The following is a 20,466-nucleotide window of genomic DNA, read 5'->3' as shown; positions in this document are numbered from 1 at the left end:
CGGTCACAAGCTCCGTTGCTAGGCAACGGCAGTTGAGAACATGGAATTCCCGGCCTCAGTGCCAAGGCTCTAGGAGAGTCCATGTGGCCTAGTGGTTATAACAATGTTAATGTCATGCAACGCTATATATATATATATATTATTTGAAAAGTACTTTTTCTATTATTTGTATCCTGCTTTGCAGGCTCTTGTTGTCTCCTAAAGAAGCTGACAGGATTGCTCCCCTGTACTTACTTATGTGTTTGCCGTGTACATTTATGAACGTTTCTTTTATATTTGTGACCTTTGAATTCTTAACTCTGAACTCTGGATTAATAACATTTTAGGAATCTTCCAGAACGGCTAATTCTGTTGCCGGGAAGGACTCGGTGACCCCGGTCTATTTTAGGCGAGAGGGTGGTATGGGGTTGGGGGCAGGTGAGATGGAGCTGCTTGGCAGTGGGTGTGTTGTATGCAGAAAGCGTACGCTTCACTTCCCATGACCCACCTCCTTCAGTTACTGGTTTCTTGGGGTTGGGGCTAAATCCATGATGGGTTAGAGAAAAAGGAGTGGCGGCAGGAACCAGTCAAAGCAAGGCAGATCTTAATTTTACTGTTCAAGTGTGTGTTAACAACTTTTAAAGACTTGAGAAATTCCTAATAATAATAATAATAATAATAATAATAATAATAATAATAATATATATATACCCCACCCATCCCAGAGGTTTTGGACTTTTTTGAGTCCACGGCTCCCTTGACCAACTACATTCTTTCTGTGGCAGCCCAGTGAGGCTCAGGAGCCCAGCTATGTCACCCCTTGCCAGCAGAGCTGGCAGCCTCTCATTCTTTTTCTGACTCCTTCCCTTGTGGAGTGTTCCCTCTTCTCCTCTCCCCTCTCCTTAGGAGTCCTCTGGACAGCCGCAGCTGCCGCCCCTTCCCTAAAGAGAGGTGCCTCCTCACGCTGCCCCACAGGGGCCTGGGGAGCACCCCCTGGCCAGCTCCAGAGGCACCGTTCGCCTGGGGAGCTTGTACCCAGGACTGCTGCAACGAACAGCTGTGCAAGCCTTTGGGAGGCAGAGATGCAAGAAGGCATTGGGGGGGGAAGAGGGACAGAGGCCAGTGTTGCTCCCAGCACCCTTGACTATCATTCAAGGCACCCCAGGGTGCCACAGCACCCTGGTTGAAAACCACTGCCCACCCAACAAGCATCAGACATACATCACAAGAGGCAGTCTTCTCTCCTGGCTTGTCTCTTGTCGTGATACCTGACAGTTTGCTGGTTGCCCTTTCCTGACCAGTCTGAATCTTTCCCTTGAAATGGTAAAGATTCAACAGTTCTTGAATCTATTGTCACAGATCTACCCCTATTTATGTGAGATGTTTATAGCATTTGAAGGATTTGTAAGTGAAAAGAACTATTGGGAAAGGCTTTTCCTTCAACTGCAGAGTAAATATATTGGGTCATCAAGAGGGTCAAGATGGCGTCAGGATTACTCTGTGAACTCAAAGAAAGTGTCTTTTTTTCAGGGAATATTTTATAATATTTGAATGGTGAAGGATTGTTTTTTCTCTAGGGTGTGTGTCTGCTATGTGTGCACCTTAAGATTTATGTAACACTCATGCCAACTTCAGTTGCCCAGCGCCTGCAAGCCCCCTACTGTGACATCATAGAATGCTTGCAGTTTTGTTTGTTTTTTTAAACCCCACCAGCAACTGCTCATCAGGTGCAGAACTGAGCAGCTTCTGTGAGTGAAGTGAAGAGCTGTTTCTCAGAAGGGGAAACCCTGGGAGAGACTAGGGTTCAAATACCTCCTTATTCAGCTGTGCAGCTCACTGGCTGACCTGGTGCCAGGTTGTGGGGATTAAATGAGAAGGTGAGAACTATGTATGTCATCTTGAGCTCCTTGGAGTAAAAGATGGGATATCAATTCAGACACCCTCAGAAGGTGGTGGACTCTCCTTCTTTGGAGGTTTTTTTATACACAGAGGTTGGGTGGCCATTTGCAAGGGATTCTTGAATTGGATTCCTGTTTTGCAGGAGATGGGACTAGATGCACCTTGGGGTTCTTTCCAAATCTACAATTCTATGATTTTGTTTAAGTGTCGTTTTATTGATTAGATAGGAAACCCCTTCGAGACTGCTCTGAGATCCCAGGTTGGATATAAGCGCCATAAATGAGAAAAGAGAGACACACGTCGGCCTGTGAATGACCCCAGGCAGCTGGCAGAAGGACTCGGACATAGAGGCAGAGGGAACCTGGAGGCTTCAGGACGAAGTTGCTGTTAAGCACTGGACGCAGTGCCGACTGGAAAAGGTGAGTGGCCGTCTGCAAGATCTTACAGAGCTCATGAGATCTTGAGATTTCAGGAAAATCTCACAAGATCTTGCTAGCCTAATACTGCTATTAAACCAACTAGATTTAGTAGGATTATGCATAGGGTTTCCATGTTGGGTTGCAGCTAGCACTGTGGGCAGGGTAAAGTCCTGGCACTTATATGACCTCCCACTACGGACATTGCTGGTGCTGGCAGGGTTGAGTAAGGTTGGCACAGTGCAAACACACCGGTGCAGCCAAACTCGTGCTCATGCCAGTGTGTTCACACCACATCAACCTCACCTCCTTCCTCCTCTACCTGTTCCCTTTTGAGATGCAGATGAGGACATGTTTGTGGATGAACCCAGCTTCAAGGTCGAAGATTCCCTGTGGTTACAGCAAAGACAATCCTAACCCAAGAAGGACAACAGGAAATGATTAATTGAATGAACATGCAATTGCCCTGCCCATTTTCTCCCCTATCTTTATAGGTATCGGTTCCAGCCTGTGACCTGGTAAGAAGTGGAAAGGAAGCCTTACCATCCCAAACCTGTGGTGGACATTGAACCTCCAAACTCTCTGGGGATGGATGCACCGGAAGCCACCGGTCCCACAGAGGAAGATGTTCGACCATGGATCTTACACTTTTTCGGTGGACCTGAAAATCCTATTCAGGAAACAACCAGTGGGAAGGAAATCCTCCTCCCAGGCCTTGGAAGAAACACATTCTGCTCAAGGGCCAAGTGACTGTTTCAGTACAAATAAAGTGACAGTCGCAGGTGAACCAGGAAACTGAGAAGTGGTATACAAAACTAAATATGCAGGAGGGTGTAAAGGGATCCCTGACCATTAGGTCCAGTCGTGACCGACTCTGGGGTTGCGGCGCTCATCTCGCTTTATTGGCCGAGGGAGCCGGAGTACAGCTTCCGGGTCATGTGGCCAGCATGACTAAGCCGCTTCTGGCGAACCAGAGCAGCGCACGGAAACGCCGTTTACTTGCATTTTGACGTGCTTTCGAACTGCTAGGTTGGCAGGAGCAGCGACTGAGCAACGGGAGCTCACGCCGTCGCGGGGATTCGAACCGCCGACCTTCTGATCGGCAAGTCCTAGGCTCTGTGGTTTAACCCACAGCGCCACCTGCATTCCGCAGGAGGTGTAGATAGTCTTTAAGAAAGGATGCTCTTCAAAGGCTGGGTGGGGGGGTGTAACAAAAATTGGAAGTATTGCAGACCCTTTTTCTGACCTGAGAAGTCAATTGTCTCTTATTTAATCAGCTGAATAAACCAAGTCTGACCCCCTTTCCTTGGGGGCCAGGAGTGAATCTGGAACATGTATCCCAGGGAAGAGCAGCATAGATTTAGGCAACAGGTTGTAGGCTCCATTGCTCTTCCCCCAGCACAGCAGCACTCTTCCTTTCCCAACAGGATTCCCCCCTCTTCTTCAAAGTAGGGTGTGCTCCTCCCTGCACACCCTCCAAATTGGCCTTCCAATAGACAACCTTGGATTCAAGCGTTGGTTTCCAGCAGGGCTGTGAAGTGCTGAAGCGGGCCAATTTGCAAATGTTTGGCACCATTTTTGAGTGAATCAGATTTTTACTGAAATTGTTGCGGGTTAGGGATTTTTTTCAAAAAAATGTTTTTCTGCAGGTTAAGGCCTCGAGGGCTGATTGTTTGACCTATGATAAAAACCTTTCTCTTTCCACAGCCAAACCTTTCAGGGGACAATTTGCAACAGTTTGGAACCATTTTCGAGTGAATCGGATAACGTCAGAGAACTGGCCAAGACTGGTTGGAAGTAGCTCAGACTGGTTGCAACAGGTCTAGGCTGGTTTGAACCGGTCCATGCTGATTTGTGCTGGTCCAAACTGGTTTGAACTAGTCTGGGCCGTTTTGAACTGGTCTAGTCCTTTATTCCAACGTTTTGCAACATATATACATGCTTAAAATATTGGGGCAACTGACAAAACTGTGATGGAAAGAGCATTTAGACCAGGGATGGGAGATCTCTAAGACTCCAATTTCTATCATATACCTGCCCTTGCAGGTTGGGGTGGATAGGAATTGGGAGTCTGCCAACATATGTAAAGAACAGGTTCCCCACCTCTGATTTAGATCTGCACCCTCATAAGCCAAACTGTCAATGTCAACAAGCTCTGAATGCATTACATGGGCAATGGGAAGCCATTCATCAAAAACTGGTGGAGTTTATCAACAGACCTCATTATTCTGCAAAATGCAGAAAGACTTTTTACTCTGCCCAATTTTGCCATGCAGAAGATGGCTGGGGGTGAGGAAACTGGCTATCTGGCCATGAGGGCACTCGACTGATCTTGAGACGATACCCATTGCTAAAATGCTAATCTGCAATTTAATTTCTAAAACTTTTTTTAAAAAAAACTCAAGAAGAGCCAGATACTTTTAAAAGTTTTAGTAAAATTATTTATGTACACCAATGCATAATATTTACATTTATATAATACTGGTGGGGCGGGGGGAGAGAACTGAACCGAACCATGGTACAACCAAAAGACACACTGAAATGGTGAAGAAAGAAGATTTTGAGAGAACGACGATTGAATTTAGGATTCACAGCTACACCCATGCTGCCAGGCAGCCTCAGAACAAACTCCCCTTTCCTGGACAAGTCCCTGCTACTCTGAATAACAAACCAGACAAGCTCATATGAGCTAGTTGGAACATGATGCCCACCTTAGTGAGGGGTTGCTGAGAAAATTCCAACAGGGAAAATAAATGTGCAAAACATTGCATCAGAAAAAAAGAAACCCACCTGCATTTCCAGTTCCACGAATGATTGGCAGGTGCTGTTATGAATCTGGTACCTTTGCAAACAGGTTTTTTTCTGGCCAAAGGGAAAGTTGGAAGTTTTCCACAAATCCTCTATAGTTGCCTTCCCCAACTTGGTGCCCTCCAGATTTGTTGGACTACAACTTGCATCAGCCACACGGCATGGCCAAGTGTCAAGTTGGTTCGGCCAAACGCTAGAAGTCAGCTGCAGGAGACTTGCAAGACTCCTGGTACCACCGGATCTGGGCCATTGCTTTAACGGTAGAAATTATAACAAAATGCAGCTGAACCCTGCGCAATCCAAAAGCGAAGGACAGATTTTCTAAAACCTTCTATTGCATCATACATTAAAGGAACACAACTGGCAGCTACCTCAGGGATTCCTTTGGATAATATGCTCATGAAGGACAATCATCTGGAATTATAATGCTGTTTTTGGAGTACTACCCCTCCCTTCTCTCACCTCATATTCCATTCTCTTTCTTCTTTAGATCACTTTTTATCTTTTTCCTTTATTATTGCTATTACTGCTTTTTGTATTAGAAAATGAAAACAATTTTTTAAAAATGGATGATACAAGTTGCAGTCCAAAAAATGCGGAGGACGTGGTTGGGGAAGGTGGCTCTAAACGCATTATCCCAGAAGCACTGCCAGGGTGGAAAAACAGAAGGTTGAACAACTCATTTTGTCCCATTTTGCTTACTGATTTCTGTCCACCCAACTCAGAAAACAGCTACTGATGCAGAGGTTTCCTATGTACGTATGAAGCTCTCTTTCCTGCAAGAGCTCCCCTGGTTTACTTCAAAAGTGACGGCAAATCTGTGCAAGTATTCCTCTGAAGTAAACAAAATAGCCACGCCTAGGTTCTACACATGCTTGGTGGTTGAGCTACTGAGTGGGCTGTTGGTATTTTCAAGAAGAATTCTTCCTCAGCAACCCACTCCCCATGGACTTGTCCGTTGAAAGCAAAACTCCTATCCAGTATCTGCCTTGCCTTGTATTGTATTATGAAACACATACTTAGAACCAAAACCAACCCAGAGATCTCAGCCACTTAACCTCCTTTAAAATAAGATATGCTGGAAGCATAACAGGGCATTTTTTAAAAAAATAAACCCACTTAAAACAGTTAAGGAAATAAAATTAATCTTTCGTAATAAAGGGGGGGGGGAATAACAGCATTTGATCTTCAACCTCAAGTTGCCATACTAACCTTAATCTAATCCATTTTTTTCCTTATTGTTCAAAGTGACGGATCTGGCAAGGGTTGCCAGGTCTTGTTAACCAGAGTGGTGAAAGCAGAGCATTCTGGGAACTGCTTATGCTAGCGGGGAGGGGGTCAGCCACTGGAATTTACGAACAGCCTCAAAGCCACACTTGTTTCGCCACAGTCTACTCTTTGCACATGTATGTTGCCACAGAATTTCTGCAGAAAATGGCAAAGAACCACTGTTGTGAGTTCTTCGTCACACCACTGCAAGCCAGTCACTCTTAATGCCCTTTGTGGGGAGGGAAATCGAGGAACAGTGGTTCCAAAACAAAGGTGTGTGTCAAATTCTTGAAGAATACGGGTGCCAATTTTCAGAGCAGAACAATACTGAAAGGGAAGATGCTACTATTTATTTCACTGAGGACCAGAGACATTGGCTTCTGGATAGTTTGATGTTCCCACACAGAAGTAAATTCCAGCTGACAAGCTGGTGGTAAAGATTCACCTCACCTGGAACTTTTGAAGAGCATCCAAGAGCCGCTTTCCACTTCAGCATTGCTATTGTAAGTAGAAGCCTCCGTCTGCATTGCAGGAGGTTGGAATAGACGACCCTTTGGGCCAATTCTAATTCTATGAACCTCGCTCTGCACAGCGTCAGTGAATATAATCCTGCTGTGAGCAAGACTTCAAAAGGCCCATCTTCACTTGACATTTGGCTTGTGGGCATGTCCAGAGAAGGCCTTCTCCAATAGTTTCCTGGTGCGTGCTCTTAGTGTCCAAGTCAGATCATGAAGAAAAGGAAGAGTTTGGATTTGATATCCCGCCTTTCACTCCCTTTAGGGAGTCTCAAAGCGGCTAACATTCTTCTTTCCCTTCCTCCCCCACAACAAACACTCTGTGAGATGAGTGGGGCTGAGAGACTTCAGAGAAGTGTGACTAGCCCAAGGTCACCCAGCAGCTGCATGTGGAGGAGCGGAGACGCGAACCCGGTTCACCAGATTACAAGACTACTGCTCTTAACCACTACACACTGGCTCTCATGGTTTTGTACTTACGCCTTGCCCCAATTTATTAGCTGTGAACAAGCATGGAGGGTGGCCTGTTGATGCACCTTCCTCCCAGCTTGACAACACAGCTGTCAGCACCGAAGACTGAAACCAAAAAACATAGGGCACCCACCTGAAAATTTACCAATCAGTTTAATACTTTCCACTGGGAATTGTTGGAAAGAACTAAGAAAAAGGCTGTTACACATTGAGACAGCATCCTTGTTAGGCAAGGGTTCCAGTCCTGACTTACACAAAATTATGGCAGAGGCAGAGGTGAGCAATGAGCTAAACGAGTAAAAGGACAAAAAATGGAGCATAGCAACTGATGAGGCAATATGGCTCAGGAAACCAAGTGTAAACAACCCCAGAAGTAAGTGAGCAATGAAAAAGTATCCACGTGAAAAGTCAACAGCTCCTAAGAAGCCTTGAAGCGGCACTTTACAGGCTAAACGGCACAAGGGATTGTACCAAAATAATTCTATAAAACCGTCATCCGTCAAGTCGTAAAACGCAAACGTGTCGTAGGATAAAAAACTAGAAATATGTACAGATCTTTGTTAAATGAATTTGTTTTAAAAAAGGAAAGGAAGAAAACCAACCTATCCAGGTTAGAGGGCCGGTTTCTGTCCTTTTTCAGCTTCAGAAGTGGGGTGGGTGGGGAAGAGGGGCAGCAGGAAACTCAAGAGACCCACGAGCAGGCAGGTTGCCTCTTTGGGTCACCCTCCACAGCCAGCTCTTCTGCCATCAAAGCAGCTGCCTTGGAAGAAAAGTTACAAAGGACAATCATGCTGTTCGTATCCTTCAGTGCTAAATTCAAGTAATTTACTGAGCTGAATGCAAAGGGCAGAACTAGAACAAGGCTAAGTGATACAGGCTGTTAACTATTTGATACAGGCAGCTGGAGGGACAGAAGACAGCATCTGGTTATTGAAAAGAAGACAATCATAATTTGCCCCGTCTAACAGTCATGTGTTAAAACGGTACATAAAAATTATATTATATATATATATATATTTTCTGAGGAACTGAGCTTTTAAAAAAATATTACAGTACCAATGATTCTCGTTATCTACATCTATACAGCATTTCTCAAGCTGCATGAAAATTTAAATGAAATAATTGTGATTTATTAATTTACATAAAAATACTTTTTTACATTTTAAAGGAGAAATCTCAAATGGTTAAAAAAAAGGAGGGGTGTTTTGCTTTGTTAAGAAGAGGCAGCTCCAGCTACTGAGAGTCATGGGAGTTTGTCTGTTCTTCAATAACTTGTTTCACAATTTCTGCAAGTTTTAGTCGGTCCACTTTGTCTGTGAATCCTCTGCCTAAAATAGAAGACATGACCTTGGTTAGTCCCAAACTGGTGAAATGGGGAAAAAGAAAGACACTATCAAATGCATTCATTGGCTTAGTTCAAATATGACATGAAACCATGGCTTGCCTCCTGGCAACAAACTAAAATGTGAAGCAATGATTTTTTGCTGGCTTACAAACTGAGGCTGGTTTTAACTATGGTTTGGCACTGTGTCTGAACTGAGCAGCCCTGGTTGACCATGGTTTGCTTAGCCACCCCACTCCAGATACCAAGCTACAGAGGCACAAGGCAACAGCAGCTGCTAAGCAGCTGTGATTTCTTTGCCTATATGAAGGGCGACTTGTGGTTTACTGAGCAAATGGTTAAAACAAACCATGGCTTGGCATTATGTGTGTATGCAACTACAGGCCAGGCAAAGGATCAAGTCAGAGGAGGTGCCTCTTGGTCCCAAGCAGAACATAAGGAGGGCCCTTTTCAGCCTTTGCAACAATTCCTGAAGTTAACAAAAGCTGGCAAGTGTTTTTTTGCAAACAGTTCAGTACGGTGATAATAGAGCCATCACTGAGCATGGACAGAGAGCTGCAGCTTCACACAATTCTTGTTATCACATTTGGATCCTGACTGACCTCCAAGGAACTCAAGAGTGCATACACGGAACGTCCCTCTTTATTTTCACAACTCCGTGAGACAGATTATGTCGAGTAGAGGTGATATCAAGGCTGGGGAAACCAGAGAGTGGGGCAGAAGGGATGCTCAGCTGTGCTTAAGGCCTCTTGAGGCGGGGCTCCCCACACTTTTTTAACGCCAATAAATATTTACCGTTCCAGCTGAAGGTCTGCAGCGTGTCTCGCAACAATTTACACTCCCTGTTATATTTCCAGGCTTCCAGCATCACCTCGTTCAGCTTCTCGTCTTCGTTCTCACCTGTTTCAGAATGGGAAAAGCGTCACAGGAGGATCCCCCACAGCCCTCGCCAAGGCTGCACAGACGGGAGGAGGAGGGCAACTGTACCCCCACCCCACAGCAGTGCAGATGCATCAAATGTTCTGCGGTTCAGCCCCAAAATAAAAGTGTGGGGGGGGTCTTCAATGGGCGGGGGAACCCACAAGGCCACAGATCTCACAACTCTGATGTCTGCTGAGGTCCCACAACTTTGCCCCATCTTAACTGAAATCACACAAGAGGCATTCAGGAGAGGGAATACTGGGGAGTGCATTGGTTGTTTGCAGTGGGGAAGGCCCTTGCCATCCAGAAAAGCCACAATCCCCTCAGCGCAAAGTATTGGAAGACGCAAGATCTACCCACTCTGGAAGAATGGCAGACGAAGTTGATTGACTTTATGGAATTGGCAGAAATGACTGGCAGAATCCGTGACCAGGGAGAAGAGTCGGCAGAAGAAGAATGAAAGAAATTCAAGGACTACTTACAAAAATATTGCAATATTAATGAATGTTGAGTGATGTTGGATTGAAATTAAGTGGTTTCTAGCTGTAATGGCACACAAGAATATGAAAAAATGGTCCCTTTTTTCTTTGTATATAACTAAGAGTTTAAGCTACAATAATTTAAGAAGATGGATAGAAAATAAGGGGTTTAATTGTAATGTTGGGAGATAAGGATTTGCTGGATAAACAATTTGAACTGGAATACAAGAAGGGGAGGTATGAGGAGGTCAGGGAAGTATGTTATTGAAAAATAAGTTATGAACTTTATGTGTTTTTATTATTTTTTCTTTTTAATTAATTTTTTGTTTGTTTGTATAAAATGGAAAATTCTAATAAATATCTTATAAAAAAAAACAAAACAGAAAAGCCACAATCCCAAACCTGTTAAGTTCCAAGTCCATTTTTGAGTAAGTGCCTGTCAAGGGAAAGTTCTCCTATTTGCTCCTTCATAAACGTAATCCAGTGAAGCTACCTGAGAGGTACAATTAATCCAACGAAGTCAAGGGAGGTTAGATTTGCTCCATCTTGGTTATCCTTCTGCAAGCAGGGCTAAGACCTTCTTATTCAGACAGGCCTTTGGAAACCAAGATGATGCTGACCACTGGGCCACTGTGAGGACAACCTGGACTTTAATGGTTGGTTTTTAAATGTGTTTAGATGTACTTCAATCATTGTTTTGTACTAGTTCGTTTGTTTTTTTACTTTATATTTTATAATGTTGTGAACCGCCTGAGTCCCAGCTTGGGAGCAGGCAGGGTGTAAATATTTAGTAGTAATAATAATTAAATAATAATAATAATAATAATAATAATAATAATAATAATAATTGCTGTAGTTAACTTAACCAGGCTGAGCTGCACTTGCCCATTTCTAAAGATATAGCAGAAACACACTAGGAACTTGCCCATTTCTGGAGCTGACTTTTCTATTCTGTATGGATTTTTACAGCTCTTTTTTGATTCCCCAGTTTGTTTTCTGCTCTTTCCCATCCCTTTGCAGTGCTTGCCCACCTCCCCAGCTGCTCAACATGGAGTGAAAAGGCAGTGGGGATGGGACATAAGTTACCGCTATTCCTTTCATCACCACTTTTACTGTGGGAATAAGTGAAAGGAAGAAGGTGGAAGAAGGGCCCATTTTTATTTAACCAGCTTACAACCTGCAGTTAAAAATACTAAATCAGCAACAAAACAACAGTTAAAATCAGATCAGAACCAGTAATGTAAAGAAGACGCCTAAGATGTGCATTTTGACAAGGTGCCTAAATGCCAGGAGTGAAGGAGCTTGGCCTGACATCCCCATGGCGAATTCCAAAGAACGAGGGCCTCCACTCAGACAGGCACCAGCCTAGCATCAAGATTTTATAAGGATGTGCAGGCAGGAGGGCAAGAACCATAAAGAAAGGTGCCCTTGGTTTTTCTGGATAACCTGGAAGCACCAGTCCGTGTGGCTATTCACAGAAGGCCTTTTCAATCACTGCACCTGTCATGAAATGCTCCTAGGACAAGGCCTGTCTGGTCCTGTTGGTGGCAGCCTTCCAACACGTGGCTAAGAGCTGCTGTGGCTGAAGAGCAAGTGAGGAAATGATTTGACAGGAGGGGAATGGAATGGAGCCTTGCGGGGACTGAGGCTGGCCGATAAGAGTCTGTCTGTTGGGGAAATGACAGCGAGGGGGGAGAGAGTGGCTGTGAAGGACACAAACACACACACACACAGAGAAATGAGATGAGGGATATATTATAATAGCCGTTATGGAACTTATGCTAGATCAGGAAACCAGAACTACAACGTTAACGCAAGATATAAAGGCTGCTTGTTCTGACTGTTACACTCCTGAATTAAATATATGTTTAACTTTCCGTGTTCTGCTCTGGGTGGATTCCAAGGCAAGCATATCTCACTGAATGTAAAAGGGGTATTTTTTTATTATTATTATTGATTGAATTTCTATACCACCCTAAGGGACGCGGGTGGCGCTGTGGGTTAAACCACAGAGCCTAGGACTTGCTGATCAGAAGGTCGGTGGTTCGAATCCCTGCGACAGGGTGAGCTCCCATTGCTCGGTCCCTGCTCCTGCCAATCTAGCAGTTCAAAAGCACGTCAAAGTGCAAGTAGATAAATAGGTACCGCTCCAGCGGGAAGGTAAACAGCGGTTCCGTGTGCTGCTCTGGTTTGCCAGAAGCGGCTTAGTCATGCTGGCCACATGACCTGGAGGCTGTACACCAGCTCCCTCGGCCAATAAAGTGAGATGAGTGCCGCAACCCCAGAGTCGGTCACGACTGGACCTAATGGTCAGGGGTCCCTTTACCTTAATAATAATAATAATAATAATAATAATAATAATAATAATAATAATAATAATTTATTATTTATACCCCGCCCATCTGGCTGGGCCTCCCCAGCCACTCTGGGCGGCTTCCATAGAAACCAGAAACACAGTAAAATATCACACGTTAAAAACTTCCCTGAACAGGGCTGCCTTAAGATGTCTTCTGAATGTCAGGTAGTTGTTTATCGCTTTGACATCTGCTGGAAGGGCGTTCCACAGGGCGGGCGCCACTACCGAGAAGGCCCTCTGCCTGGTTCCCTGTAGCTTTGCTTCTCGCAATGAGGGAACCACCAGAAGGCCCTCGGCGCTGGACCTCAGCGTCCGGGCAGAATGATGGGGGTGGAGACGCTCCTTCAGGTATACTGGACCGAGGCCGTCCAGTATACCGTCCAGTATATACCACCCTATACCCGGAGGTCTTGCTACATTAACTTGCTTTAATGGCTTTCTAAAAAAAATTTGCTAGCAGCCTTTTTGTTTTTAAAGACAGAAAAGTGGGACGTAAAATATGCATTATTTTTCAGATCCACTCCCAGAGCAGAATGTTGGGAAAGTCTAAAAACCAGTATTAATTGCATGTCAGTGGTGGCGAAATGTTAAGTGGCCAGTAGAGGGAGACAGAGGGATAGTTCGGGCTATAGGGCCAGTCTAGGCAAGGTCACTGGGCCAGACACAGCTGTCCTTACAACAGATACACACGTCAAACAGAGAGAAAACTTTAATGTACTCAGTAACGAAAGTTCCATTTCTAGATAAAAAATATACAATCAACAGGGGGTGGACATTTTCAGTTCTGGTACCCCACTTATGAAATGTTGTTTTGAAGGAAGCCCACCTGGTAACTTCAGTGTTATCCCTCACACAGACATTTTACATTTTCCTGTTTTTGTTAGCTTGTTCCAGTAAGTGATCTGCCGCACTGTTACTCTGGCTGTGTTATGAGATACTATACACGTAGGTCCCGCTATCTGCCCGTTTGTTATCCGCATATTCGCTTATCCAAACACAAAGAACGATGCCCAAATCTTGTTACACACGTGGCCGATTCAGATATTCAAACAGCCACAGCTTGCCCACTTCTGTACTTGTTTGTCATTTGCTGACTGACGGCACCCATTTTGGTGCAGCAACCACGGAGAGAGGGAGCAGAGAGCGAGATCAAACAAATCAGGGAGCAGGAGAGATAAGACAAATCTGTTTTTCCTTTGTCTCTCTTTCTCGCTGCTTGGCTGCAGCCATTTTAGGAAGAAACCATGGTGAGAAGGGGGGTGGGAGAGATCATGGATTAGAAATGTTCCTATAGAAAACAATGGAATCCTCTGGAAAACAATCTCTCAAAGGACCTCTTGATGGCATTTTACCATTATACTGTGGAGAGTGTATTAACTTATGGTCTGTGTGTGTGGTTTGGGAGCTGCACGGTCAGGGAAAAAACAATGCTGTCCAGGGTTGTAAAGTCTGCGAAGAGAATAATTCCCACCTTGGATCAAATCTATGCTTCCAGGTGCCATAAGAAAGCTGCAATAATAGCACAGGATAGTGCGCACCCCGGAAATTATCTCTTTCAGCTTCTGCCTTCTGGAAGAAGGTACAGGGTTATAAAGATTAGGACTGGCTGCCTGAGAAACAGTTTCTACCCAAATGCGATTTTGGTTTTAAACGCAGTGTAAGGAGTCTCTATGGGAGTACATTGTATTTAAAAATGGGGTATCAGAGTTTTTAGCGGGCTAACCAGGTTGGGATAGCTGGGATAGCAGGCTTGCTGGGTTTTGAATGTTTTATGTAGATTTTTCAATTTCATTGTTCTGTATGGGACAATGACAATAAAGATTATCGTATCATATCGTATCGTATCATAATGGAAATCATGGACTCATTAGGCAAACGCTTGCCTAACCAATTTTTTCCAGGGAATGCATTGTTTTCGGTAAGCGGGACCTGCGTGTACCGTTATGCTTCCATGCTGCTATAAACCAGTGTGAAGTGCAAACTGTGGCTGTTGGGAAAAGGATTCAAAAGCACAGACAGCCCGCAGCCCTCCCACCATCTCCCTCTCCCAGAAACACAGCTTGTCTTAAAATCTGCGACCTTTACCAGCCTGTGGCAGGATGCACTGGGCAATCACGTCACGGAGCTTTTCCAGGGCGACATTGGAGTCTTCGCTGCTGTTCTCAGGATCGTGGATATACACGCTGTCCTTCGGTTTTGTTCTGTAATGAGACAGCGGAGAAATGTGAGTGCCCCAAGCATCAGGGTTGCCCAGAGCCTCCTTCAGCTAGTATCAGGTGGGAGTTCTGGGTTCTTGTTTTGCCAGGAGAGACGTTAGCCGCTCATGAAGAAGCTTGTGCCGGAGGTAAGGGAGCAACCAAGACGGAGATTCCTTGCCTTTGAGCTTGTTCCCTCCTTCTACACTTATTCCATCTTCTGGGATTCCCCACCACTCCAGCTCCCTGCCAAGCACATATTTAGTGGCTGTGAAGAAATTCTCCCAACAGCATCATGCATCCATTACTGCAGATTATGATGAAGACGTTGAAAGTAAAACAATTTTCCCTTCTTTTTTTAAAAAAAGCTATCCTCTTCCCTTTGCTGTTCACCCCTTTCACTTTCTTGTTGGGCAATGGGGCTGGAAGAAGAGCCTCAGAGAAACTATTTCTCCTTCCAGAAGGGAGCCACCCTCAAGAGCAAGACACCATCCCAACCCCCAATGCCCATGACTTTCCTAGCCCCAGTTGTCCGCTTTTGGGCAGGTCCCCAGCTCCTCTGCTATAGCAGTGGGGGACTTGTGGCTGGAACCAATGTGGGCTGGAGCCCAAAAACATCTGGAGAGCTGCAGGCTCCCCATCCCTGCTCTGGAGGAAGCGGAAGACCTCCAAGACCGGTGCCTGCTGTGTGTTTCAAACAGGCCACACAGGCCAGCTCCTTCCCAAGGACAAGTTTATTGCTTTAGCAGATTTTTTAATTGGGGGGCCGGGGGTTTGGAGCCTGCGGCCATCCAGGTATTGGGCTGCAGTTCCCACTCATGCCTGACCGCTGTCCGTGCTGGCTGGGTCTGATGGCAGCTGGAGTTCAACCATGTCCAGAACGCCACGAGTTCCCATCCCCACTCTGCAAGGCTTCTCTCACTATTCTTCCTTAATAAGCATTTGACTCTTTTCAGCTCTTCCTTCCCCTGTCCTTGAACTGCCCCCTCCTGTAGCCTTTGCTTTGGGATATTTACCCCAGCAGCTTCCTCTTGCGCAGGATAGGGTTGTTGACAGAATGGAGGGGCTTGAGGCTGACTTTGAGATCCTGGATCCTCATGTTGGCCAGCTGCTCTGCGTGTGCCTGCTGAATCCCAGCAACCATTGCCTGGTACAATCAGGGCGGGGCAGGGGGCAAGAGAGAAGAGGGAGGCGAAGAAGTCACAAGTCAGGTTATGAATTAACGCATAGAAGTGATAACAGAAACCAACCGCAAGAGGAGTGTTAAGCCTGAGTCAGCACCTGCTTCCTGAAGGCCACAGAGAGATGCGACCCACCCCAAGGGATACAGACCCCAAAATAAGGTTGGCTCAGAATGATCACTCAGCAGCCTAGTACAGTCATACCTCGGGTTACAGACACTTCAGGTTGCGTTTTTTTTTTGGGGTTACGGACGTGCCAAAACCTGGAAGTACCAGAACGGGTTACTTCCGGGTTTTGGAGGTCGCGCATGCACAGAAGTGCTAAATCGCGCTTTGCGCATGAGCAGAAGCGCTGAATCGGAACCCGCATGTGCGCAGACGCGCCACTGTGGGTTGTGAATGCTGTGGGTTGAGAACGTGCATCCCGCACGGATCACGTTCACAACCCGAGTGTCCACTGTATTTAGATTACTTCTTGACAAGAGGGAGCGATTTACAAAAGCCTCTAACTAGAAAGCGCTTGGCATGAACTTGCCATGCAAGGTTTCCATCAACAGCACAGACAGACAGCGCTTGAGTGAACAATTTCAGATCTCCTGGAAGTGGGCTCCGTAAAAGCATGGTCAGCTGTCAAACATCATTTTGGAAGCTTCAAGGAAATGTGACAACCTGCCTTTGAACAGGGATGTGTTATTAGAACCACACTGCCATCGGTGCTCCAGTGTCTGCCCTGGCTCTGGCATCCAAAGCCCATTGGGCGGGGGAGCTGCAGGCACAAGAGGATTGCCTCCTCTCCTAAAATCAAACTCGGCTTTTAAGACAGGGAGTCTAAAACTCCTGAGAGTCCTGTGCTTAGTCAGGACTTTAACGGTGCTCAAAGAAGTGACCTTAGTGCAGGCTTCCTCAACCTCAGCCCTCCAGATGTTCTGAGACTACAATTCCCATCATCCCTGACCACTGGTCCTGCTAGCCAGGGGTCATGGGAGTTGTAGGCCAAAAACATCTGGGGGGCCGAGGTTGAGGAAGCTTGCCTTAGTGGCTGTCCCTAAGCTCTGGGATTTCCTGCCCTTGCAACCTGCCCAGCAGCACACATGGGTTGCCTAGGATTACAAATCTTTGCTCTGCAACTTTACATAGCAACAGGAGGGACACCTCTTGGTCCAGTTTCTCCCCAACAGCAACAGCAAATGGCGCAAGCTGACAAACACTCCAGTGTTCATGAGGACAAGTTACGTCATGTATGAAAAACCTACCTATAAACCATGTGTTTCCAGGGGGATCCAGAACACTTTTACGTCATCTGGTGGGGTTTTATTTCCTTTGCTTCAGATTTAGGAGCTCAACATTCACCATCCATGCCAGCTCAGGAAATGTGGATGTTTTGAATTATATGGATGCGTCCCCATTTCTTTCTCTTACTATTTACTGCTTGTTTGCTTTGTGTGTGGTATGATGCAATAGCCTGCTACCACACTTTTGGACTGTTAGTAATGTTAATAAAGGCAAAAATATTTATTTTATATATAAAAAAAAGAGGAGAAGTATTTATCCTTGCTCACTAGACGCTTGGGAGAATATCGCCACTGCAAATACTAGCCTAGACAAGTAGATGGGCCTGGGATAATTTTCTGCTGACCAATGTTTCTTGAGCCTTAAAAACGATCTATTTAGGAAAGCCAAAAATAGTACAAACCTTGTCCATCATTAACTGGGCAGAGGGCAAAATGTTATCAAGAGCCTCCGTGGAGTTCAGCCAAGGATGATCCAGGACACCTTCTATTGTCAACCTTTCCTCCGGCTTCACCTTCAGCAGCCTAGGAGTTTAAGGAGTTATAAACATCAATCACAAACCCACCCGTTCCCTTAAAAGATGCACTCCTATCCTGTTCCATTTTTCCAAGTGTGCCTTTAGACTTCATAAAACCCTGAGCAGCTCAGCGTCAGCTCTTCTCCGATTACCATCTTCATCCTCCTTCACAGAGTGAGCTCAAGTTGTCAATTCGGGAGACAAACACCTACAGAGAGGCGACATCCATTGCGTCCTGGTGCCCTTTGCTTTAAATGGTACTGGCCTCTAACTTCCATCAGCCCCAGCCAACACGGTCAATGGTCAGGGACAGGAGCCGTAGTCCAACAAAACCTGGAAGGCACCAGGCAAGGGAGTGTGGGTTTATGAGGCCTCTCATTAAGAAGGTAATAGAGAACCATCTGTTGTTTTTAAGTTTTTATGATTTTATTGTTTTCATAGTTGTAAACCGCTGTGATATATTTTCATGGTTCAACGGTATATAAATATTTAAATAAATAAATAATCAATCCCTAGAAGTGGCTGAGACACTGATACTGTCCCACACAATCCACCACAGGAAAATGTTCAGCATATTTTAGAGCACATTCTGATTATGCAGGAAAAGAATAGGAAACCTCTCCTGTGGGCCTTGTTAGGACCTTCCCATTTGGCCCATAAGACCATTTTGGCCAAGCCATACCCCACCTTCTCCACGGTAAAAGATACTTGTGGCAGAGACCGATTTATGCCTGAGAAGTAGCCACTATGTGAATGGAAGCCTCCACCTGCTTGTATTAGCTGTGACACCCCCCCCCCCAACAAGCACTACAGGCAGCATGACTGACCCACCTGGGAGAGTTTTGCACAACCCCCTGGTGATGGGACTTACTTGCGCACCATGTCTTTTGCCATTTCAGAGATCTGGCTCCATTCCTCCTCTGGAAATTCAAAGCTCCCTGTCATGATCTTCTTCCGCATGTCCTTGGGAATTGTCCGACTGTGGTGCTTAGAGTAGAAAGGTGGGTAGCCGCACAGCATCACGTAAATGATGACACCCAGGGACCATAAGTCACAGCTCTGGGAGAAGGATAAAAAGGAATCTTAACTCTGTATGGAGCATGACTTGAGAGGGTTGGGATGAAGGAATAAGTGTCCCCCAAGCACCCTCAAGGGACGCGGGTGGCGCTGTGGTCTGAACCACAGAGCCTAGGGCTTGCCGATCAGAAGGTCGGTGGTTCAAATCCCTGCGACGGGGTGAGCTCCCGTTGCTCGGTCCCTGCTCCTGCCAACCTAGCAGTTCAAAAGCACGTCAAAGTGCAAGTAGATAAATAGGTACCGCTCCAGCGGGAAGGTAAACGGCGTTTCCGTGCGCTGCTCTGGTTCGCCAGAAGCAGCTTAGTCATGCTGGCCACATGACCCGGAAGCTGTATGCCAGCTCCCTTGGCCAATAAAGCGAGATGAGTGCCGCAACCCCAGAGTCGGCCGCGACTGGACCTAATGGTCAGGGGTCCCTTTACCTTTAGGCACCTTCTTTATGTGCCCCTCCATGAGTGGTTTGGAGGCTTGGGGGTTTTGTCAGTGGTAGTCCTCTGGTTATACAATGCTCTCTCCAGGAGGCATGCTTAGCACAGTCTTTATCTATTTTTGGAAACCAGGCAAAGGCTTTTCTCTTTACCTGGGCTTTTACCCTTGCTTTGAAGGGATGCACTGTGATCTCTTTTAGTGGGGTGCAATCAGTAAGCCCCAATTTGTTTAGCTGTATAGCTGTGTTTTCAGACTTGCACTGGATGTTCTTAACTCATTTTAGCACAAGTTGCTTTGGGTGAGAAGCAACTTTCAAATATGATTAATGCTGATAATAGATGTGGCTGGGTAAATATTCCACACTGAAGAAAGAGGCAAACTCTGCACTGGGGAAAGTCAAATGCAAGTCTTGCATTAGGCAAATCAATGCGTACAACAGAGTCCCCCCTTTCTTTTTCTGCACAAATGTCTCTCATACAATGCAAACAGGTGGCAGAAGAGTGTTTTTAATATACACTAGGAAGAGCTTGATGGTGGGAGGAGAAATATAACCGAGGGTGTACATAGTTCCAGGAAACTGACTGGAGGTCACAAAAGAATGGCATGTAATCATGCAGACACACATTTCCACTCCCTCTTCCCTATACACAATTATAGTAATAATAATAAAATTTTATTTCTATCCCGCCCTCCCCAGCCGAAGTCGGGCTCAGAGCGGCTAACAACAGTAAAATAATACAACATTCTAAAATCATTTCAACTGATTTCTGCAGCTGGTGTCTGCAACGTTTAAGTCATTTCCCTAACTTAGAGGGGGAAACATGCGTTTTATAAAGCAACAACAACAAACCACAAAAAAATTGGTGCTTAACACAGCAGAATTCCATACCAGCCACCATCTTCTGTGCTGGGCATAAAATTCCCCATGAAAAATTAGGCAAATGGAAAGACAGCTGCTGGGTATTCCTGAAACACAGCCAAGGACACTTGGGTTGAGAAGCATACCTTATTGTAAGTGTAGGGCGTTGGCGAGGTAGGAATGATACCAGATTTCTCTTTCTGATGCCTTCTCTGTGCCTCTAGTACCTGCGGGGGGGGGGGTGGAGGGGGAACATGGGCAATCTTTAGACATTAACAGCAAAGAGGAGAGAGAAACATCAAAGACACACCTTTGTGATCAAGAAACATTCACCATAACCAGACTTCAGCACCTGCTGCAAGGACTGGGAACAGGGAGAGCCACTCCCGAATTTAGGAGGGGGGGGTGTTGCAGGCTCATGACCCCGCCCACACCAGGGATTCCCTTTTATTATTCATCTCCT

General features: G+C 45.7%; 1 protein-coding gene and 1 long non-coding RNA gene across 3 annotated transcripts in view; one reads left to right on the top strand and one right to left on the bottom strand.

Annotated features, from left to right (window-relative positions):
- The first annotated feature begins 1,550 nt into the window (after window positions 1-1,550).
- On the top strand, window positions 1,551-3,081 carry LOC310769915. The gene is made up of 3 exons (XR_014551844.1): window positions 1,551-1,856; window positions 2,102-2,297; window positions 2,638-3,081. It is a non-coding gene; the product is annotated as an uncharacterized lncRNA (long non-coding RNA).
- Window positions 3,082-4,709: 1,628 nt separating this feature from the next.
- MAPKAPK5 (MAPK activated protein kinase 5) overlaps window positions 4,710-20,466 on the bottom strand; it is a 32,144-nt gene continuing 16,387 nt past the window's right edge. The window contains exons 8-14 of one of the 2 annotated variants that reach the window (XM_083629505.1): window positions 20,150-20,230; window positions 18,510-18,697; window positions 17,525-17,645; window positions 15,667-15,797; window positions 14,535-14,656; window positions 9,495-9,599; window positions 4,710-8,685 (exon numbers count right to left, since the gene is read on the bottom strand). In XM_083629505.1, the coding sequence (XP_083485631.1) occupies window positions 8,591-8,685; window positions 9,495-9,599; window positions 14,535-14,656; window positions 15,667-15,797; window positions 17,525-17,645; window positions 18,510-18,697; window positions 20,150-20,230 (843 nt within the window). In that variant the 3' untranslated portion in view covers window positions 4,710-8,590. The remainder of the gene's footprint in view (window positions 8,686-9,494; window positions 9,600-14,534; window positions 14,657-15,666; window positions 15,798-17,524; window positions 17,646-18,509; window positions 18,698-20,149; window positions 20,231-20,466) is intronic. The other variant, XM_083629506.1, reaches the window with a different exon arrangement.

This window comes from Podarcis filfolensis, assembly GCF_964270895.1.
Source record: "Podarcis filfolensis genome assembly, chromosome: 8".
NCBI lineage: Eukaryota > Metazoa > Chordata > Lepidosauria > Squamata > Lacertidae > Podarcis > Podarcis filfolensis.
Note: the sequence above shows the minus strand (reverse complement) of the source record. Positions and strands in the feature narration are given on the sequence as shown.